Below are 22,045 nucleotides of genomic sequence, written 5' to 3' on the forward strand. Positions count from 1 at the left end.
TCAAAACCTCCGTTTCTCCATCTGTGAAATGAAGTTGAGCATTCTGACATAAATATATCATAGACATCCCTCTTCACCTCCTGCCACAAGCAAACTGGAAGGAACCTGAACAGCGGGTGTGCAAGGGAAGAAGGGTTTTTATTATCAAATGGGAGGTTGGACCTAGCCTAGAACATGTTCTTTTCCTCCTCCCTCTCCTCAGACCCCAAGAGCAACTCGAGAGCTTTGAGGTCTCCCTTGCTTGGGGAAAGGGTTGGAGGATGCTCCGAGGCTGACTGAGTGGAAGGAACAAAGCGGGAGGCAGTGGTTTCAGGTCACAGATAGAGAGGGCTCCAAGGGTGGCTCAGTGGTGGTATGACCTGTTGGATGTGGCCGGGGCTCTGGGGCAAGTCACATCGCCTCTCTGAGCCTCAGTTTGTTCATCTGCAAAATGGAAGCAGCTCTCATATCATCAGTAACAGCTAAGACGACGGAGGTAATTTACTTCCGACTTCCTGACAAGATGCCTGGTACACTCCGAATTCTGCTTGTTTTCAAGTGCTGGTAGTTTTTCTCGGGTTTACTTTTGTGTCTTGCTGACTTTCTCTTGGTCCTTGACCACCTGCTCGGAAGTGTCTTCAGTGTGTGTCCCGGCTCCAGGACGGTTGGCTGGAGGGTCATCTTCTGGGAAGACGAAGGGGCCTCAAGCCCAGCGGCTCAGGCAGCAGGGGGAGTCGTTATGTTGAGCTCCTGGCGGACGAACCAGGCCCTCGAGTGTGGCATCCAGCTGCGGAGCAGGCAGAGCAGGTGGAAGCGCCACGGGTAGAAGACGCCGGAGGCACGCGTGGCGCCTCCGCGGATCACGGCCAGGGCTGCCTTGGGCCCTTGAGCCGCCTTGACCCTCGTGATGCCCCTGGCGACGGGAGGGTATGCTGGGGACTGCAGCTGGGGCTGAGCAGCCTAGCCACAGCCCTTCCCAGGCCAGCCTGGCCCTGCCTCGCGTCCTGGGCCTCACCTGACTCCCTCGGCGGCTGAGGCACGGTCTCGGAGACCCAGAACGCACATGGTAATGGCCACATTCACTTCCTGCACGTCCAACTCCCGCCGGAGAGAACTGAAGAAGCTGTCCAGTGCGAACTTGGCTGCCGAGTAGGGGCTGGAGAAGGAAGTGGGCACCCGGCCTGGGGGCGCAGGAGGGCAGTGGCTTAGCGGCTGAAGCCTTCGGGCCCCCTCCGGGTTCGCCTGCATCAGCCCTTGTGGCTTCCCCACGCCCTGCCCCACGGACACGCACCGAGCAATGAGGACACCACCACCAGGGAGCCCTTGCTGTCAGTCAGGCTTGGCAGCGCCGAAGACGTCAACTGCACGTAACTTAGGAAGTTCACCTGGAGGCGGCGACTGTGAGTCACCGGGCGGAGGAGGAATCCAAGCCCAAACGGGGAGGGGCGAAGGCCTTGGTAGGCAGGGGCGGGGCTTGAGGACTGGGACAGCGTTCCGAAAGAGTGGGAGAGTGGGAGCATTGGCCAGGGGACTGAGCGCCAAGGGGGCGGAGCCTAGAACCGGAGCCCCGAGGGGCAGGGTCTGATGGGAACGGGGAGACGGCGGAGTCCGGTGGGAGTGCGGGGCCAGGGCCACGAGGGGGCGGAGTACCTGCATGAGCCAGCGTGTCGACAGGGAGCTGCGGACCCGCGTGCCTGCTGGGGCAGCGCCGAGGTGGTTCAGCACCAGGTAGTCCAGCCCTCCTGGCCCGGAGAGGCCCGTCAGCCTGGAGCTAGTCCTTGAGACTCCGTATCCCCCGGCCCTATGAGACACCGCCCCGAGCCCTGACCCCTGAACTAGCGAAGCTCCGGCCAGAGCACGGACTCAGTGAGCTCTGACCCAGGCACTGCCACAACTAAGATCAAAGAGAACCCGCTCTACTCCCTAACCAGGCTTCAACCTCAACCAATGGGCCGGGTCCAGAGTTCCACCCACTGGATGGGGTCCACCCACTGGATGCCATGAGGCTCCACCCCCTAGTCATGCCCCCGGAGCCATAAATCTCCGCCCTCAGACGGCTGTTACTATCACACCCCCGCCCCAATCTGGGTCTTGCCCCTAAAGCCTAGACCAAGGTCCCAGACTCCAGGCCCCGCCCCTCACCCAGCTTGTCCAGCGCAAACTGCACCACGCGCTCTGTCTGAGAGGCCATGTCCGCAGCGATGTAGAAGACCTTGGGAGCGCCCAGCTTCCGGCAGTTCCCTACCACCTGGGGGGGCCAGAGCTGCCCGTGGGCCCCTCCACCCCAACTGATCCCCCTCCACCTGTCGGCTCCATGAGGGCCCCAGCCTGAAGCCTCTCCTCCCCTTCAATGAGCCTCGGATTCCATTTAACATCATCCCCAAAGCTTTACCACTGGGATGGCAATCTGGCAGCTCACGGGCGAGAATGGGGGACATTTTTGCTTGTTCAACCATCAAAATTTAAAATTCAGGAGATTTCAAATAAATCTTGAGATTGCTGGCCTCTTGAAGTTTTGGAAGGTTTGTCCCCAGGAGATGTATTTATGTGAGGAGAAATGTTTACCCACCTCACTTTTGCCCTTGAGAACCCGAGCTATCAGCACAGCCTTTGTTCACTATCATTACTCTCCTTCAGTGAGAAAAACTCGCTTTACAACTGTCTTACTGCTTCAGTCCCACACCAGAACCCAGGAGAAGGTACTTTTCTTGTCTCTGACTCGCAAATAAGGAAACTACGGCTCAGAGAGATTAGGTGACTTGCCCAACATCACATAGGAAGCCCGAATGCTTGCAGGGGTTCAAACTCAATCCCTGTTCCCCACTCCCCACCCCTACTTGAGATGGAGTGTCTCACCTGCTGCAGGAAAGCTTCGGTGTGGGCAGTGAGCACTAGGTGGGAGCCCAGGCGCGTGTAGTGATATGCCAGCTCTTCCCCTACGCCGGCACTGACTCCGGTCAGTAGCACACGGGCTCCCTGGAGGCTGGCTGGCAGTGAGCAGGGGTGGTCAGCTCGGGGGATGGACAGGAGAGCCAGACCACCCCTCCCTCCTCCACACCCGGGAACTTACCTGGGTCAAAGTTGTCATCCCAGTAATAGGCAAAGAACAGGGCTCCCAGCCCCGTGAGAAGCAGGACCTTCATGGCCCTCCCTGGGTCTGCAGTGGGAGAGGGGGCAGCCCACACAGGCCTGGCCCAGAGTTAAACCCCAGTCACACCCATTTTCCCAACGGTGTCTTTGTTCGAACAGCAAGTGATGATGTCTCCAGCCCTGGCCCTGGCCCCTTTTTAATGTCTCCATAGCTACCACCTGGTCCAGGTCATCATCCAGCTCACCTGAGCCACTGCAGCAATCTTACCTGCTGAAAACCCTGCCTGTTTCACTTAGGACAAAAGGTGGGTGACCAAGAAGACCCTGCTTTGATCAGTCCCTCTCGTTCACTCTGCTTGGCCACACTAGCCTCGTCACTGATCATAGGAACCAGCCAGTCACCATCCTGCCTCAGGGCCTCTGCACCAGCTGTTCCCTCTTCGAGGATGCTCTTCCCAAGTACAACCCAATTGCTCTCTCAAGTCTTGCGGCAACCACCACCTCCTCAGAGGGCGCTTGCCTGGCCTCCTTTCTCTACAGCACCTCTCTTCCTGATCCTCCTCTGTTCCTTACCTGTGGAACATTCATCTCCTTCTCAGCACTTGTCATCCCCTGGAATGATCTTGATGATTTATTACCTGTCCAGGCTCCTTCTCTCCCCTTAGACTCACTTCCATGAGGGCGGAAAGGAAAAAGAAACCTGCTTCTGTTTTGCTCACTTTTTTTTTTTTTTTTTTTTTAATGTTTTGGCCATGCTTCATGCAGCATGTGGGATCTTAGCTCCCCGACCAGGGATAGAATCCAAGCCCCCTGAAGTGGAAGCGCAGAGTCTTAAACCCTATACCACTAGGGAAGTCCCTGTTTTGCTTACTTTTGGATCTTCAGTGCCCCAAACCACCAGACTTGTAGCAGGTGCTCAATAGATAGACTGATCCAGAGCGATATGAGGAATGTGGGAGGTGAGAAATGGGGGAGCCCAGAAAGACAACTCTATCTGGAGACACCCAGAAGGAATTGGACACTCAGGACTAACTTGGAGATGGAGGTGTCCATGTCATCAGGGTCAAGATGTGACTTCAGCTGTGGGAGTTGATTTACTTGTATCTCAGGGAGAAGGCATAAGAGAGAAAAGCCAGCTAATTAAAGTTCACATGGTCATGGGTTTCCCCATGAAAAGGGCACAGGCCCATTCCATCTTGGGGTTTCTATCCTCTGAACTGCACGGGGCAAAGATTAGAGGCCATAGGGATCTCTGTCCAAAAAAAATTGGCATGTTTCCTGCTGCTCCAAACCCTTCCAGGATTCACCACTTCCCCGAATGGAGACCCAACAGGTCTGGCCCCTGCCTCCCTGTCCATCCTTATCTCCCCCACTTCCCATCCATAAATCTACCAATTCTCAGAGAAATGAACTCCTCGCCTTAACCCAGTTACGCCAGTATCCCCTCAGCAAAGAACGCTCTCCCACCTCTCCCCATTTCCAGAGAAAGCCTTGAAGCCCCTCAGCCCAACCTTCTCCTCAACCCGGTCCTGATCACAGCAGCCCCGCAGCGGTTACCTGGAAAGCTAGGTGGGCGGGGGGGGGGGGGGGGGGGGGCGAATGGATGAAATAGCTAGGTTGTGAAGGGGGCTGAAAGGGGGGAACCCAGATCCTCGCAGAACCTACTGGCCTCCTGACATCGCTGGGCCTGAGTTTTTCCTCTAGACAAAGGGGGCGTGCGACCCACTTGCACGTTCCCAACCGCGCATTCACTCACTCAGGTTTGTTTCTCCCAACGTCCAGAGGGGCCGGGGTCCGGGCTTAGGAGCCACGCACGCGCCCCTCCACCCTCACTTCACGGCTGTGTCCCCGGGGCTCGAACCGCGCCCCCCGCGTAGGGTCTGAGTCACGTGATTCCGAACCCCCCTCCTCGCGGGGAGGGGCTAGACTGTGGGGCACTCAGTTCCAGGCGTTGCCAGGCAACAGCCTCCTGCCTAGCTCTTCCCCTGACCTCACCCCTTAGGGAAGCCCCAACCCTGACTCGATCACGTGACCAACGCCCCGCCTATCAGACAATTCCGCCCTCGTGTTGCCGTGACAACCGGCAGGCAGACTCTTTCTAAGACTGGGCCCATAGTATGTCGCGCGGGCGTGGGTGGATCTCCTGGGCGCTGGCATTTTGTGGATCTCCCTCAGGCCTCACTCAAGACACCTGAGTTCTATTTCCTTCACGTCACCAGGGCCGTGCCGCGCCCGACTGGATTTCCCAGGAGGCTTGGCAGCTAGACGAACCGTCCGGCGCCTCACGGGAAGTGATGACTACTTTTCCCAGACAGCTTTGCGGTGGCCGGTCCTTGAGGACTAATCTTCGCGGAGACATCTTTTGCATTCGCATCGCAGCCCATCTTTGGTTTCTCGGAGCCGAGACTCCGACTCCCGGAAGCCTTTGCGGCTGACAAGAGACTACGCGTCCCAGAGGCCCCTGCGGCGCCGCAACCGGAAGCGGCGGGCGAGCCGAGTGTCCTTGCGCGCGGAGCCGAGCGATCATGGTACCCCGAGTTTGGTCTCTGATGAGGTTCGTGGGGTTACCGGGCGGGCCGCAAGCCCCCGAAGATGTTCCCTTCTGCGGGCACCCGGCATCTGGTTTGCTCCCGATCGCCTCTTTTCTGCCCATAGTGTCAGATCTCCCCTGTCTGTTCAGACAGGGTGGAGCTTCTCCACTTCCCGCTTCCTAGCGAGTCCTTGCTTTCGCACTGTGTATACTAGACCCCTCCGTGTCTCAGTTGCCGGCTCTGTAATATGGGAGTGCCGCACGCATTTGTTGCGAGGTAAAGGGACACTTAGAAACCTCCCGCGGGTTCCTCTCGGAGCATTCCATGGGAACTGGAAGGTAGAAGATGGTCAGACGTCTAAAGCCTTAACTTTTCCCTGGCCTCTGCGGGATCTCGAGTGACACCGTCCCTCTGCATGCTTCAGTGTACCAGTTAAATGGCGCTGGATATTCCTGCACGCTCTAAATTAAGTGCTGTGTGTCAGGCCCGCCTCTGGGCTCCCAAGATGCCCCGCGCTTCCCCCTTTAGCTGCCTGGCTTCAGGTGTGTCCCTCTTTAGACTGTGGGCATCCTTCCCCTAGGATTCTAACCCCCACCCCCACCCCTGCAGACCTGGACCTGGGAGGTGGCCAGCAGTGTCTGTTGAGCTACTGTGGTTCCTTTCTCTGCCGGCAGGTTCCTCATCAAGGGCAGTGTGGCTGGGGGTGCTATATACCTGGTGTACGACCAGGAGCTGCTGGGGCCCAGTGACAAGAGTCAGGCGGTCCTTCAGAAAGCCGAGGAGGTGGTCCCCACTGCCGTGTACCAGTTCAGCCAGTACGTGTGCGAGCAGACAGGCCTGAAGTTACCACAGGTACCCTGAGCTGGTATTGAGGCTGTGCCTGGGAGGGAGCAGGGGTGACAGCTCTGTGATGGCCTTTGATCCCGGGTCCTTCAGCCCTGCTTGGCATCCTTGGCACTGGATGCTGCTCTCCTGGCCAGTGAGGGAGGCTGGGCCTGCCAGGTCTTCTTTCACCAGCTCCTTCTCCCCTTCTCTCCCCAGCTCCCAGCCCCTCCAAAGTTTAACTTTCACATCCGCGACTCTTGGAATTCAGGTAGGCCTGGTCCATCTGCATGCAGGGGAGGAGCCCCAGATACCCCCCATATCCTTTCCTGGCCATTCCTTTCCATTACTAGCTTTCCTGTTCTTTGTACAACCCCCCTCCCCTAGAGCTAAAAGAGACAAGGGGGTGGAGATTCCAGTGAGTGGGGAGCAATGTGTGACCTCCATCTGTTTCCCTGCATGGAACTGATAGCTGGTAGTGGTACCTCTAAAAGTCTCTGCTCAAAGTGCCTGGCCCTTCCTCCCCACAGGCATCATCACCATGATGTCAGCTCTGTCCGTGGCCCCCTCTAAGGCCTGGGAATACTCCAAGGAGGGCTGGGACTACCTGAAGGAGCGAACCAAGTAGCCTGTCAGAGGAAGCTGTCTGCCCCAGGCGGGAACAGGGGCAGGGGTGCCACGAACACCAGACTGGGACCCAACTGGGCAGCTCCTGGCCTTGCTGGCCCAATAAAGGACTTGGAAGTGTTCCTCAATCCATGTGCTGGACCCCCGGGAAATGGGCTTCTGGCTCCTGGGGGCCTGACCTTGATCGAAGGCCAAGGTCCACTCCTTTGTATCTGGACCCTGCCCACCGGTGGGCCCTCGACCTGGTAATGGGGACTGGGAACAGACCATAGCCCTTGGGCTCAGGGTTCAGAACATGCTGAGGGCCCATCTGGGTCTGGGGTCTCCTTGGTTTTTGGAGGGCTGAGCACAGGGTGGCACAGTCTGGGGGCAAGGGCTGATCTACACGGCCTGTAGATCTCGAGCCAGCGAGGAAGCCCCCGCAGCTGCTGATTCTCCTTCCTGCTCAGCTCACTAATCTTCATGCCTGGTCAAGTCCCTGCCTCACCTGGTTTCCACTCTCATTCCACCCTCTCCAACCTGAGGATTGCTGGGGAGCACAGACCTGGTGGTCATGGTCTCCCTGGCCCACAAGGGCCCTGACTTCCAGACATCCTGCTCCCCTGGGAAGCCTTCTCTGACACCCCATGCCTACTCTGGGTCAGCTGCCTGGGGACCCACATGTCTCTCGATCCAGCAGGAGCTCTGGGGAGGGTGGACCCTTGAGATGCTCCCTGTGAGGTCCCCAGCACCCAGCCGCAGAGGGCATCCCACCATGGTGACAGCAGGAGAAGACCTCTGCCGCTGACAGGGTAGGAGGTGGATGTGGATGGGAGCCAGAGCCTACCCTGGGAGCAGGGAGCAGGCCTGGGTAACGACTGGTGCCCTGAGCTGGCACAGGATTGTCTGTCCCCAAGAGTTCTTGGGTTCATGTCACTCTAGGGGATGGAGCTCACTCAGGACTGTGAGCCAGGAGGGGAGAGCAGTGTTACAGATGAGGGAGGCAGAGATCAGAGGCCAGGGTGTCTCCTAGACTTACCTGAGCATAGAAGATTGCACACATCTGTCCATGCATTCAGCCAGGAAGGGGTGGGGAGGGCTGTGTGCTTGGGAAAGGGGATCCCTGCGTGACCTGTGCCACCCTGGTCATGATCTGACAGCCTGGAGACTGGTGCTGCTCTTGACCTCTCTGTGCCCTCGTCAGACCCAGATTCCTCTCCTTCGACTTGTATTTGTTGCCAGTGACCAGCTCCCTGCTGGCCCCACCTCTGGGACCACCCTCTCCATCTGTTCCCCATAGACCATGTCTGATGACATCATGGACCTTGCTCACACACCTGTGGCTTGCCCACCCCTGAAAGACTCCTCAGAGGGGCCCCACCTCCCCTCTGTCCTTCTGGGACACACCGGAAGCCCTCAGTTCCCAGAACACAGCTGCCTTTCCCCTGTTGTGCGGCCCCTCAACTAGGCCATCTTTCCTCCTGGCTGACTCCTGTTCATCTGCCCCTGGCTTAGACGCCTCTCCAGGAAGCCTCCCCTGCCCGCTTTCTCCAGTGCTCCTCAGTGCCCCATCGCAGCACCCACCACCTCAGGGCACATTTCCTCAGCTCGGCATCACTGACATCCAGGAAGGATGAATTTGAGTTGGTGTCACCCCAGGCACAGTGTCCAGCACTGTCCCTGCCTCCAACCCCCAAAACACCACTGGCACCTTACCCCCCACTCATGACAACCACCAATGTCTTCTGGTGTTGCCAGCTGTCTTCAGGAGACACAACTGCCCTATGTGGGTGGAAGTCCAACGTGGGTCTTAGCAGGCTGGAATCCAGGTATATAATGCTTCCTTTGGCAGACTGTGGGGCGTGGGGATCTGTTTTCCGTCTTTTCCAACTTCTAGAGGCCACTGCCCCTTACTCCACCCTCACAGCCAGCAGGGTTGTCTTTCTCTGTCATGTCTCCATCTTGCCCCTCTGCCTCCGTTTCCCTTTTAAGGACACTTCCAATAACAGGACCCTCCTGGGGGACTCCAGGCGCTCTCGTGTGTGAAGGTTCTTAACTGAGTCCTGTCTGCCAGGTCACTCTTGCCCAGGCAGTATGGAGGAATGATGACAGGGATGTGCCTGGCCTGGTGGAGGTGTATCCAGCCGACAGGTGAAAAGGCCTGTCCTGTGTCTGTCTTCCCTTGACTGTGGGCACTGGGGAACGGGCCCAGGCAGCCTTGGTTGTTGGTACATCTCAGCCTCCAGAGAGGGCCAGGCCAGACCCTACCTGAGTGTGAGAGATGGAGCCAAGAAGCAGGCCTCTGATCATTACTCCCCTAATAGTGGAGTGGGGTGCCCCCAGGCCCATCCACACAGACCCAGGGCCACTGGAGACAAGGCACATAGCTGACCTATAGAGGTGGCACTGCCCCATTACACACTGCCTTCTGCAGTAAACCTGGCCACCCCTGGAGTCCAGGCAGCCCTTGATCCCTGAACACACCTGTACCTTGCGTGGAGTGAGACCCCCTCCCCACTCCTCCATCCTGGGCCTTGCCCACCCCACCCAGGCCTATCTGGTGTCCAAGAGCCCTTCTGCTCCTGTCACAGCATACGTGGTCGTCTGCTGTTCACAGTAGGACACAATCCCACTCATGAGATCCCTAGAGGAGTCAGATTTCAGAGACAAAAAGTAGATGGTGGGAGCCAGGGTGCTGGGGGAGTCAGTGCTTGATGGGGAAAGAGTTGTAGTTTGATAAGAGGAAGTTCTAGAGATGGATGGTGGGAACAGATGTATTATGCAGAGAATATACACAATGCCACTGAATTACACCCTTAAATAATTAAAATAGTAAATTTCATGTTATGTGTATTTTTACCACACAAAACCCACAGAACATCCCATGCAGCAAGCATCTCATATATGGAGGCAGAATGTGGGCCATGGGAACAATCACTAGGCCCCCAAGGCGAGATGGGTGGCTGAGATGCACAACCCAGACAGTCCTCTCCTCTGAACTCCAGGCCTGGGCTCATGTTGGGCGTGCTGCTGGCAAGGTGCTTCTGGAAAAACCAACAGTCCCTGAAAGCTGCCCCCCATTCCATCCTCCTTCCCTTAAGGAAGAGCTGTGGCTTAACATCGATGAGTGTAATTTCATTTTACTTGAGGTAAAAAGACACAACACTTTAAATAAAGGGTACTGGAACAGAAACACATTTATTACAAAAAACCAAAAAAAAAACAAAAACAAAAACAATTTCACATTGTATTGAGCTACAATATGGCAGCAGATAAAAAAAAAATTATTGTACACAGTTTAAGGGAACTCTTAACAGAACATATTCTTGTTGCCACGTGACGTGTAACACAGGAGCCCAAGCACTTAATAGCGGCGAGTGAAGTGGGCGTCAGTGGGTCTGCTCCCAAAGCCACCTCGCGGGATCACATGGCCCCGAGAGGCCCCCCCAGGGGCAAAGCTGCCGCGCCTGGAACAAAGGCAGATTGTGTTTGTTTCCCCTCAGTGGGCTCTGCCCTGTGCCCAGTCTCTCTGGGGCTTTCTTCCCTCCCGGGGTGGCACCACCAAGGGTCAGAGGTGCACCCTGTGAGCAGCATTGACACCCGCCAGAGCCTACAGGCAAAAACGAGACCAATGATGACAGTCCTTACCCGGACATGCCTCCCCGGTTCATCATGTGACCAGACATACTCCTCTCACCGCCTGCAAAACAAGAAACACTCTTCACACAGTGCCCTGGGGCACAAGACAAGGAGTTCAGAGGACACAGGGCTCAGACTCAGGGCTCCAGTCCCTGTTTTAAGACTCAGGTCCCTGGTGGATATATGAGCACATAGGTTACACACACCCACAGTCCTCGCCAAGTCAAGGCAGAGAGAGAGGAGCTATGGCACCCACAGCACCCCTCCCACCCACCCAGTGCACAAAGAGCAAGGCCGAGTGGTGGGCAAAGCAGAATGCCTCTCCCACCCTCAGGAGCAGGGGCACCTCTAGCTGCCCGGTGCTTCTCCACAAAGACACTGCAGGTCCGCTGAGGACCAGTCCTCACCTTGCCACCTCCTGTGGTCCCTGTCCATCATGCCTCCGTCAGCAGCGCCCTGCCAGGCACGGTCCTCCTCTATTCTGCGGCCGTGGTCCCCCCACTCTCGTCTGCCCCTTGGAGAAAGACATCTCTGATTTGGATTGCCCCCATCTTGGCCTTCCAGGACAGCAACGACACTGGGTTTGGGAAGGTGGGTTGGCATTTTGTGATCTCAGCCCTCTGAGCAATGGAGGGCTGCGGGGAATGGAACTGGCACTTGGTCCAAGGCTATTCAGAGAGACTGGAAACAGCCTGGGCTGCAGAGCCCGCACTCAGCTTATTCCCAAGATCAGGAGTTCTCAGCTGGATACACCAATTAGGCCAGTTGAATGTGAGGCCCTGGTGGGCTCCATGGGACATGGGTCACAAACCTGGGTGGAGGAGGGAGCCCCCGGCCCTCGCTCATCCTCTTGTCGGAGCCGTAGCCGCCCCAGCCATCACGGGAGTCACGGCCATGGCGCTCTGGTCCTCCGTGGCGTTCAGGGTAATGCTGGATGCGAAAGGGCCAAGATAAAAGATCTTAGTGTAACACTGAATCCCACAGCCTCTGGGCAACAAGTTAATAATGACAAGGATGACAACTCAGACAGAAGCCCCTGTAGGTCTGAGACAGTGCCAATAGGCACTCACACACAGTCTGGGGTCTGGAGGCCTTCAGCTGGCACGACACACCTGCACCTGGAAATCTGCTCACAGCCTGGGCAGCAGAAGCGCTCGTGGAGCCCAAGACTGAACTAGGTGCTCCCTAACCAGAAGGCAGAGGTTCGGGCACCCATGGACCAAAGGGTGGTGGGGTCAAGTGGTTGACCCATAGCAGGAAAAGATGACGATGTGCCAGGTGCCTGCATGCAGAATATAATCATGGAGTCACCAGGGATAAACAGCCTTTTGATTTCAGGAGGGCACTGTGTAATCAGATGACAGAAGCCATCCATGTTAAAGAGCAGCATGGCATGGCTGGATAGACACACGCAAGTCATCTTATTTAACACCTCCTGCTCCCTTACACAGCTGGAGAAACAGGCTCAGGAGGAGTGGGAGCACCAGGATGTGACCCTGCTCTGGATCCCAGAGTGGGACATGTAACCACCATGTTGCTGCTCAACGTCTCCACCACAGGAAACCCAGGACACCAGGGGCACATTCAGCTGTGTGTGAGACGTACCTCTGGGATGAGAGAAACAGGAATCACATGAGGGTCATGAACTGCTCCTGAGGCGGCAGGAAAGGCCTCAGGAGCTTGGTTACTCCCAGCCATGTTCTCAAGCTTGGAGGAAGGTGGACAGTATATCAAGGTGCTGTGGTCAGGGAGAACACCAACCCCCAGGGTGGCGACTCTGTCTTCCGAGTAACGCCTTGACCGCAACCTTCCCTCATCTTTCCCATTCTCCAAGGAACCCACTAAAAAGTCAAGGCTCTTTGGAGAAAGTTTCTCAAGCTAAATATAAGAGAGGAAAAAAAAAGGATAAAACTGAACTTGTTTTCTAATGTGTTAATGCTGCTAAAGAAAAAATGCTTGGGGAACCACTGACACTCCAGGTGCACCTGAAGCCCATGACATGAGGCATCACATCTGGCCAGCACCGTGGGTCACACGGAACGTTCCAACAGACCCTACCAGGCTCACGCAAAGCTCTCCAGCAATTTAGTACCCAAGTAGTCACAAAGATGTGTACAACGTCAGGGTCAAGGCTATACGAGGCTTCAGAATACCTGCTTGAATTCTGGGCCAGCACAAAGTACAAGCTATTCATTCACGCTGTTGTTCCACAAAGGTTGCAGGTGCCACACTCCCTTACTCCTTATTACTCTAACTTGGGTGGAGGAGGAAGCAGGCATGCAAAAGAAAAGAGAATCAACTGTACAGGGAAAACTGGTTAAAATCACAGCTTCTGACTTACCTGTCCTTCTCTTTCTCCCATGATTGACCTTGAACCTTCTCTCCTGAAAAAGGCAATTCAAATGAAATCATGAGGAGAAACATAGGTTGGACAGATCCCCAAATGGAAAAAATTTCCCAAGCTGAACTTAGGTAATTCACACACACACTGCTGGTTCAACTGGGCTTGAGACCTAGAACTGCCGCTTGAGATCTTCATTATGAATGAACAGTGACCGAAAAACAAACAAACAAACAAACAAACAAACAAACACCAAACCAAAAACAGGACAGGGAATGTCCCTGTGGCCCGGTGGTTAAGACTTAGCCTTTCAATGAAGAGGATGGGGATTCCATCCTTGGTTGAGGAGCTAAGATCCCACATGCCATGGAGCAATAAAACCAAACCATTAAAAAACAAACAAAAAACCCAAAACATAAAACAGATACAACATTATAACAAATTCAATAGACTTTAAAAATGGTGTACACACACACACACAGAACAGAATGAACCAGGGCAAAAAAACCCAAAAAACCACATGAATTAAGTGGCCAGGGTGAGTGGCTGACCTGTCAACGGAGTGGTCAGGGTAGCGGCCCCGGTCCCTGTGGTCAAAGTCGTGGAAGCGGTCCTGACGGTTGAAGTCAGAATGGTAGCGCTCATCCAGGGCTGCCCGCTTAGCTTCCGGCCAGTATGCATCATCTCGCCTGGGGTGGAGGGGTGGGAAGCAAGAAAGTAGGGCATACATTTACCCTACTTAATGGATGACCTCTGTGGAAGCTGGTAAATAAACTCTCAACAGTCCAACTGTCCCATCACCTCACAGAACAAGAACTAACTTTATGCAGAGTCCATTCTCTGCCACTAGAGCTAAGAGCGCCTGGAGGGGTGATATGGGATGTGACTGAACAGCTCCATTCTCTCATCCAACATACCTGAGTCCCCCGAAGAGAAAGCTCAGGTCTCCTTACCTGAGGGGTAAGGAGGGGATCCCCAAGGAGGGGGATCAGTGAAGTGGGTGTCAGATCCCTTCTGGGAACTGCTCATGGCCACAAGGGTAGGCAAGCCTATTAGGACAGTTAGTGCACTAACTGTCCTGCCCCATGTAGACTTGACCCAGGAGACACCCAGTGCAGAGGACTATTAGTAGCACTTGCAACGTACCTGTTCAAAACCATTTATATCACTGCAATGATTTCAAAGCCTGGAAAGTGTGTGTGTGTCTATCTGTGCTGGTACTCAAACCTCATGATCTAATAAGCACCACTTTCACCCACTGTTTCTCCAAAAATCTCAAACTACCTCAGGTTTCCATATAAAGTACAGAAATATCAAGTTGAGCTGTAGCAAACACTCATGCTTTTTTTCCCCTTGTGCTTCTTTTTAGACAAAAATCACTCATTAACAGGGTTCTGTGGAACATGGCACAGTTCTAAATGCCATGGGCCACCTTAGGGGTGGCAGCGCGCTGCGGCATGGCTTACCGCCCATAGTCATAGGGCCTGCGGACGGCGGGCCGCCGCTCCTGCTCGTAACGCAGCTCCTGCTGGCGCCGCAGCTCCTCGCGCTCATGGTGGATGCGCTCCTGCTCACGACGGCGCTCATGTTCCACCCGCCGACGCTCCCGCTCCAGCCGCTCCCGCTCCATGCGCTCCCTCTCTAGGCGGTGTCTGTGGAAGGCCAGCCTCTCGCGGGCAATGAGCAGCTTCTTGCGTTCCTGCCGCTCCAACTCTGCCTGCATGGACTGCTCTCGCTCACTATGCTCGCGCAACCTGCAAGCAAAGAGTAGAGGCTCCAAGGACCCCTGAGCTGCAGCAGTGCTCCCAGGTGACAATGTGGGGGGGGGGGGGGGCGCCCTCGAACTGCAGATACATCAGGCTAATTTTTATTTATTTTAAATCAACTTTATTCCTGTCACACATCTTTGGTCTTTCAGTGCTGAGAAGGGAAATTTTAATTTAGTCGACTCCTTTATAAATTTTTAGTCCTTTCAAAAGCTCAAACTCAAATAGATTTACTTTTGCATCAAACAAATGAATTTAACTTTTATGTTTCTGTGCAGCCAGCAGTTTATGTTGACATGGGCATCAGTGATATGAGCCAGAGACCCAAAGGATGGTCCGAAGGCAGAGGCCAGTGACTTGAAGCCGCTGAGGAGAGCCTGTCCTTCTCTCAATACTGGGAAATGTCATGACAAATATCTCTATCATGTTAAAGTAAACATGCATTAGGGTCGGTTTCACTGATCTATTTGCCAGTTACTTCACCAAAACTACATCTGGCTGATATGTGTGTTGCCCAAGTCAGTCAACATCCATGGATCCCAACTCACCTGCGAGACTCCGAGTCTCTTGACTTCCTCGACTCTTTGACTTCATCAAAGGACACAACAGACCGCTTCTCTCTGCTGGCCGATTTGCGATCCTGGCTCTTAGACACCTGGTTCACCAAGAAGCATTGACAAGTTAAACCAGGAACAATCAACTGTGTCCAGGCCCAAGCAGCCGAGATCAGAAATGAAGCAGAACAGCGAATTAAACAATCAGGTAACATTGTATTCTCTCTAGAGAAACCTCACTTTGGCTCACCAAAATTGAGTCATAGACTCACTACCAAGCTAAACTGGGATCCATTGCCTACTTTCAGTAGTCAACATTGAAAAGAGAATTTTCTCAGAAACTTTTCATTTGACATTAAAAAAACCACACTTTTTTCCATTTTGTCAAGTGCATCCAAACACATTCTTTAATATTAATCACGCAATGGTGTCCAATCAAGCCCACTTCTGCCATGTCTGAGGATTCCTTATTTGTGCCAAGGGCATTAATTTTTGACATCTATTCATCTTAGCCCTTGAATCCACACTTCAATTTTTGCATTTGACATCATTTGCTAAAAAGAAGGAAGAAATGATCTGATAGAGTAAAATATTTCCACAAACATAGGTGGCTCACTGTGCCCTGACCATGCAAACGATGGTTTATGCTGAACACCTGCTTTCCTTCTGGGAGTCAGGAGAGGGTACCTATGTGACCAGCCCCAAGTGAAAGGCCTGGGGACTGCAGCTGTAACGGGGCTCCCTGGGCAGAAGCATGACCCTTGTGCTGCTGCACTGTCCCTGCCTGGGGAGCCATCTCGGGAAGGAGTCCACAGGGAGCCAGCAGAGTTCCCTCCAGACTCTATCACCTCCCTGCATCCCTGGAGCCAACCTTAGGTGTAACTACAACTACTTGCTGAGCCCAGTGGGACCCCGAGTGGATCTGGAAATGTGGGTAGTCTTGGGGACCTGGGCCCACATCCATCCTAGTTGTAAGGCTGTCAAGAGTTGAATTATGAACATCCAGAGCTGCCCGTGACCCTACAACAGGAGGCAGGGTGAAGTGGTAAGAACCTAAGGTGGGCACTCTGTGGATTCTGTGACTCTATGGAGCGTCTGCACGGAGACAATGCACGGAATGAGTAAGATGGAGATTGGGCACAGAGGCAGCCGGAAGGCTGGCTCCGCCAAGTGTGGGTTACAAATGCACAATGGAGAGCTGCTGAAACCCGAGGCCGGCAATGAACATGGACTGCTGTGCCCAGATGCAGGCAAATAAAGCCAATCACATCCATAAATGAATTTTGAAATGGTGTCTTTTTTTAAAAAAGGGGGCAGTTAATTCTTATCGAAACTATGAAGGAAAGCCTTTAAAGTTTCTCAATTTTAAGGTTCCCAAAAACCCTCCATTTTCAGCAGACTGACAAGCTTTCCTCAAATTAAGCTCAAGAATCCCCTAAAACACACAGAACTGTCAAAGGAAATAAGCCAGGCAGGAAGAGAATACTCACTCGCTCTTTGGATCCCAATGTTTTGACACTGATAACAGGCACACCTTTAGATTTATCCATCACCACAGTCCGCTCAGTTCCTCGGCTTCCTACAGGAAGAGAGGAGTCAGGTAAGAAGGGACACCTCCTATTGAGAGAAAAGTACTCAACTTCAAGGGAAACAAATGTAGTTTGTGTTGCCCATTAACCACACCAGCCAGGAACAGAAGCCAGGGTGCAATCTCTCATACCCACTGGTCAGCTACCTGACTTTGTGGCTCGAGAGCGCTCTGAAGAGCCAGGTTTCTGATCATCCTGGTCTTCACTCTTCTCTCCACTCCCGTCTTCACCCTTTTTAGCATCATCTTTTCTGTCAGCCTTCTCTTCCCTCTTGAGGTTGGCAGATCTATAAATGGCATGCAGATACAGATATGTGTGAGATGAAACACTGGGGGACCAATCCAGCGAAGACTCCTGCAATGAATACCGAGTGAGGATGGGGCTGCCTCACAGGCATCCACAGGTTGCAGAACACGCAGCCTAGGAGAGGAACTTGACATCTCTGAGGACTGGCGGGAAAATCCTCCAACAAGTGCACAGAAGGCAAGGGGGCGAAAGCCTCACAGCCTTTCCCACCCGTGGAAAAGTGAGGATCGAGACATGAAGAAAAAGGTTATCTTGTCCATAATCCCCGCGAGAAGACTCATACCTGTCAGTATTGCTAGATTTTTCTTTTTTCCCCTCCCCTTCTCTTCTCTCAGAGCTTTTCTTCCCGGCAGGTTCATTTTTCGCCTAAAAAAAGAGAATCAGGTAGAAGTATTACCTTATTTCCTAACGTGGTCAGATCCCAGGAGGAAAATGGCCCCTTACTTTTTCCACTGAGATCATCTTTCCATGGAGCTCTGTTTTGTGCAGGTGGTTAATGCATTTTGTGGCCTCTTCTGCTGTGGACATGGTAACGAAGCCATAGCAGCGTGCTCCAGGACTCCGGGCATTGGTCACAACTTTGGCGCCCACCACCTTGAAGGAAAACACACACGTACATCTCATACACGAAGCCCCCACACAGACCCCTACACTGTGGTTCATGCCACTTCCAAGAGACGCCAAGAACAGGTGGACGACAAGTGGCAGGTAAAGGCTGTGAAGGGCAATGCTATAGCCTGGCTGCTCCTATTCCATCCTGGCTGTTTTTCTAGGAGACCAGGATGACAGTGAGGTGGAGAGAGGAGAGTGAAGCTGAAGGCAGCGTCCTGCCAGAATTCCATTAATACTATGTAAGCCTGGAAGGGAAATGTTTCTAAATATGCAGTCAGGCAGGTGGACAGTGAAGTAAGAAGACACACCTATAGAAGGAGAGGGACATAGGACAGGTTTACAAAGAGCACTCTGGAACGCAGAGCCCACCCTATTACTCACAAAATTCAAAGAGATGTTTCAGGTGCTACAGATACATCCTCACATGCTAGATGTAGTTAACTGATCCAACAGCAGCAGCAAACTGAGGCTGGGGACGCCCATTTATGAGAGAAGGCCCATGGCTCAGAAGTCCCAGTATGTCAGTGGCCATGGCTGATATTCATCTTTATTGTGCCACATGAAATCTGAGCCCCAAAATAAGGATTCCCAGAAGTTTGGTCCGGATTCAATCCACATTAAGCCTGCAGTGCACCCAAGACACTGCAGGCTCCAGACAGACACTTCTCTGCAGAGAACAGACATCCGCCCTGAGGGCCACTGCAGAATCAAGAGAAGGGTCCCACTATGTAATGCAGATGTCCAGGAGTTTTGAGTTACTGTGAGCAACACGTCAAGCTTTGTTTTCCTTGTTAGTTCCTTAACATCAACAGCCAAGATCAAAGATGGTTTTCTCTGTTATCATTTCTGAATCCTAACTGTGAGTGAGGGCCTCTGCTAAATCTTACTTGGCAAAGCAGACTGAAGACAAGGAGGCATGGGCATGGCAGCTTATCTGGAGGTGAGTCCAGGAAGCACTGGGAGGAAGGAGCGGGGGGAGAAAGGAAGAAGAGGCAGCACTCAATGTGTATGTGTGTGGGCCCCACCTGGGCATCAGGTCCACCTTTTGTGGGCCGAGGAAGGAGAGAGGGAGACAGGCAAGTATGGCATAGGCGGCTAGAGTTACTCAGCCTAGGGGGAAAACACGGAGCAGAGGCGGGGCTCCCACAGCTCTGAGAGCCCCAGGTGTAGAGAGGAGACTCACATGGGACCGGCAACATGCCCCAGACACACCACTCTGTGCTGCAGAGCTGAGGCCTACAGCTCCTCATAGGAGTCTAAATCAAAGATCTTTTGTTCATAACTTATCTACAGCTTCTCTAATCACTATGACTCACAACAATGGGCCACTCAGTCCTCCCCACACAACAGCAATCCCTCAACAGGTTTAAGGCCAGAGAAATGGACTCATTAAGTTATCAAATGATATGGTGGATTGGAGCCAGGGAAGCACAAGATTTACAAAGTGGACATGGGCTCTGGGAACTCCCGCTGATCTCACATCTCTTTCAGTGGCGTGGACCAGCCACAGGCCTGCAAACCGATGAGTTCAAAGAACCACATGGTGTCAAAGTCCTCATTGCAGGGGACAAAACTACACGTAGAGGCCATACTGCATGAGCTCACAGGTAGCTTTGTCGGTTCTTACCTTCCCGTATTTACTGAAAAGATTCTTCAAATCTGTAGCTCTGGTGGTAGAAGAAAGTCCACTAACCCAGAAATTCCTTCCACAACTGCTGCGACCTATTTCAAAAGAAAGTTCCAGTCAAAAACAAGATACAGACAAAATCCTGAGTCTTAAGTATCTTAGAGTCATTCCAAACCAGACACTCTCCCTACTTGCTCTAGAGGCCAGCAGTACAGAGACGGCTGGGGCTGGAGGCCAGCCTGCTGTCCTGACACGGGTTCTGGAGTTGCCCACGGGGTGGCTAGAACCGATGGCAATGTCCCTTACTACGACTGGTCAGGGGCCATTGGGCCCGTGGCTGGGGTAGCCATCAGCTACCAGATGGCATCACCCATCCCAGTGAGGTGACTCTGGAACGCAAGACAGGAGCTGTCACGGTGGAACTTGAGATACAAACTCTCCCCAGTTTCTGGCCTTCTTTGAACACCAATTAAGGATGAGTCTGGGACAACCAGCAAAACTACTTCTCAATCGGAAAATTAATAAAGGGCTGTTGATAAATCTGCCATACCAGGGACCCACCAAGCCCCAGTATGTGAAACTCGAAGCATTTTCTCCATCTGCATGTGTCACTGTTTCCAAGAAGTTCACAAATCAGAGGGAAAGTCAGATGGAGGAGCTCACAGGACTCTGACAAAATCAAGTGTCCCAATCAAATCAAAGTGACAATTTCGCCCTGCAACCCAGAACCCGCAGAGTGAGGAAGCAGGTGGCCAGAGTGGAGAAAGGCTTCGAGACAGGCTCACAGGCCTGTGAGGTATAAATGGGTGTGTGATGGGCTAGAGCCAACTAGAACCATCGCTCCTGGGGATGCCACCCTGCTGACTTACCCTTCTCCTCTTTGGAAAGCTTTTTTGTATCCGAGTCATCTTCGACAGAACTAGAGACAAAAGACAATGTCACTCCAGAAGGAAGAAGCAGAGAGGAAACTAACTCAAAATTATAAAATATGTGCTGAGGTTGCATACCTACCCGAAATTTAGTTCTGAAATAAATGATACCCCTACAAACGTGTATTGGAAATCTGACCTAACCATAAGATTTCAGACCCACAGGAGTTAATTAATTCTGCTGGGCTAAAGATAATTAGGAAGAATTAAAGAAAACAACCATGATAGGTTGAGAAAAGAAAAAAAGATTATGTAATCAGCTTAAAATAAACAAAGAGAAATCAAACATTCTTTAGAGATAAACTACAATTGCATCAGTCTGGCTGGCCAATTGCAGAAAAACAGCTCATGTGTGTCATTAAACGACCAATGAAAAGGAGATAGCGTCTGGTCTAAAACTGAGAAAAAACAAACCTCATTTTCTGATCAGCGCCCTCACTGGCTGAGGACTCTTTAGGAGCCGGAGGGACTTCATTACAAGCTTCAAAAGCAAACTTCTTCACGTCTTCTTTGCTATCCCCGGGGTCCGGGCTTGAGGCTTCCGGGGGCGCTTCCGCGGCCTCCTCGCTACAGGCTTCCGTGTGCTCTGAGGCTTTACTACTCTGCTCAATTGGCTTCTCTAGCCCTACAGGCTCACAGTCCGTCCTCTCGTCATCGCCTGTCTGCTCCACGGGCTCCCTTTTCACTACCGCTAACAGGGTGTCTGCCTTGCTCGACTGAGCGTGTGCTGTTGACTCGTTGGCCAAATCTAAATCACCCTCCTCCGGATGGGCGCTGTCAAAAAGGTCCTCTTCCTCCGCAAGTTTTCTGTCTGGCCCCACGCTACTTGTTTCCTGTGCAAATGGCTGCTCCAGCTCGGAACCTTCTTCTTTTACTGGCTCAGATTTACAAGTTTCCCCCAAAATGTCGAGTATTTTCTCATTTTCTACGGATTTAACAGGAATAGAATGGCACAAGGTTTAATTACCAGGGAAATAAAGCAATCACAAATGCGGAACTGGCACGGCGGCCACACTAACACGAAGAGAACTGCTAGCTACACAGAGATTGGAAAACCCGCGGGTACACAAACTTAACACTGGTTACACTACCTGCACTCCGACCGACTGCTAGAGTAAGCCTCTATGCTACATGGAAGAGAAAAGCATCCCAGAGATTTATTTAACCCCCAACACCTTCTGGCTGATTCTTGACGGTCTTCATTCTGTCGGCGTGTATATATGACTCTTCCAAATTTAGCTTCCAAAGTCCAAGTTGCTTAACTCAGTGTATCACCATTCACTGAACAGAGCTCAATTTCCAAATTTCTTTGAATTTCTTTTAACAGAACAGTCCGACATGAAAACCAGAATCTCTTCCATCGGTGCTCTGAGATATTTGTAGTCCAGAAAGTGAATAGTATTTGTTTGGAATTCTTATGAAGAAACTTTTTCTTCTTCTGGAATCCAGTTATGTCTCAATGCTTTAAAATGTTATCTCCCTACCACTGCCTGCACTGCCTGAATTAAAAACCACAAAATTAACACACTGCCCAATATCACAAGATCTGTTTTGTGGAATACAAAAGTATTAGCTTTTGAGAGGCATCCAAACTCTCTCTGTATCTGTTTAAGTGCCGTGTTCATTTAAAAAGGCATGAGATAGTCTCATCTCA

At 52.7% G+C, this 22,045-nt stretch overlaps 3 protein-coding genes across 14 annotated transcripts in view; 1 reads left to right on the forward strand and 2 right to left on the reverse strand.

Moving 5' to 3' along the window:
• Positions 1 to 119: 119 nt before the first annotated feature.
• Positions 120 to 5,126, reverse strand: HSD11B1L (hydroxysteroid 11-beta dehydrogenase 1 like). Of its 5 annotated transcripts, none has more exons than XM_061150607.1 (8): positions 4,826 to 5,126; positions 3,050 to 3,136; positions 2,836 to 2,966; positions 2,122 to 2,227; positions 1,630 to 1,721; positions 1,271 to 1,364; positions 995 to 1,160; positions 120 to 892 (listed from the first exon to the last, which is right to left on the reverse strand). In XM_061150607.1, the coding sequence occupies exons 2-8, from the start codon at positions 3,120 to 3,122 to the stop codon at positions 697 to 699; spliced, it is 858 nt and encodes a 285-aa protein (XP_061006590.1). In that variant the 5' UTR covers positions 3,123 to 3,136; positions 4,826 to 5,126; the 3' UTR covers positions 120 to 696. The 5 variants fall into 5 exon arrangements, with proteins under 5 accessions (XP_061006590.1, XP_061006589.1, XP_061006588.1 ...); XM_061150606.1 differs by having other exon boundaries at positions 3,050 to 3,168; XM_061150605.1 differs by lacking the exon at positions 4,826 to 5,126 and adding an exon at positions 3,643 to 4,614 and having other exon boundaries at positions 3,050 to 3,168.
• A 156-nt stretch (positions 5,127 to 5,282) lies between these two features.
• MICOS13 (mitochondrial contact site and cristae organizing system subunit 13) lies at positions 5,283 to 7,177 on the forward strand. Its single transcript, XM_061150610.1, has 4 exons — positions 5,283 to 5,623; positions 6,275 to 6,452; positions 6,642 to 6,693; positions 6,953 to 7,177. Exons 1-4 carry the CDS (start codon positions 5,595 to 5,597, stop codon positions 7,048 to 7,050), a joined length of 357 nt encoding a protein of 118 aa, XP_061006593.1. The 5' UTR covers positions 5,283 to 5,594; the 3' UTR covers positions 7,051 to 7,177.
• Positions 7,178 to 10,200: 3,023 nt separating this feature from the next.
• Positions 10,201 to 22,045, reverse strand: part of SAFB (scaffold attachment factor B) — a 60,752-nt gene continuing 48,907 nt past the window's right edge. For 3 of the 8 annotated variants that reach the window (XM_061150595.1, XM_061150593.1, XM_061150598.1), the window contains 15 exons: positions 20,806 to 21,316; positions 20,332 to 20,381; positions 19,463 to 19,557; positions 17,668 to 17,817; positions 17,507 to 17,589; positions 17,064 to 17,203; positions 16,819 to 16,907; positions 15,323 to 15,429; positions 14,475 to 14,762; positions 13,560 to 13,697; positions 13,009 to 13,051; positions 11,479 to 11,597; positions 11,075 to 11,244; positions 10,677 to 10,728; positions 10,201 to 10,495 (listed from right to left, as the gene is read on the reverse strand). In XM_061150595.1, the coding sequence (XP_061006578.1) occupies positions 10,393 to 10,495; positions 10,677 to 10,728; positions 11,075 to 11,244; positions 11,479 to 11,597; positions 13,009 to 13,051; positions 13,560 to 13,697; positions 14,475 to 14,762; positions 15,323 to 15,429; positions 16,819 to 16,907; positions 17,064 to 17,203; positions 17,507 to 17,589; positions 17,668 to 17,817; positions 19,463 to 19,557; positions 20,332 to 20,381; positions 20,806 to 21,316 (2,138 nt within the window). In that variant the 3' untranslated portion in view covers positions 10,201 to 10,392. Of the gene's footprint in view, positions 10,496 to 10,676; positions 10,729 to 11,074; positions 11,245 to 11,478; positions 11,598 to 13,008; positions 13,052 to 13,559; positions 13,698 to 14,474; positions 14,763 to 15,322; positions 15,430 to 16,818; positions 16,908 to 17,063; positions 17,204 to 17,506; positions 17,590 to 17,666; positions 17,818 to 19,462; positions 19,558 to 20,331; positions 20,382 to 20,805; positions 21,317 to 22,045 lie in introns of those variants that run through there. The other 5 variants (XM_061150596.1, XM_061150601.1, XM_061150594.1 and 2 more) reach the window with 3 other exon arrangements.

The sequence above is a fragment of the Dama dama genome, chromosome 9, assembly GCF_033118175.1.
Source record: "Dama dama isolate Ldn47 chromosome 9, ASM3311817v1, whole genome shotgun sequence".
Lineage (NCBI taxonomy): Eukaryota > Metazoa > Chordata > Mammalia > Artiodactyla > Cervidae > Dama > Dama dama.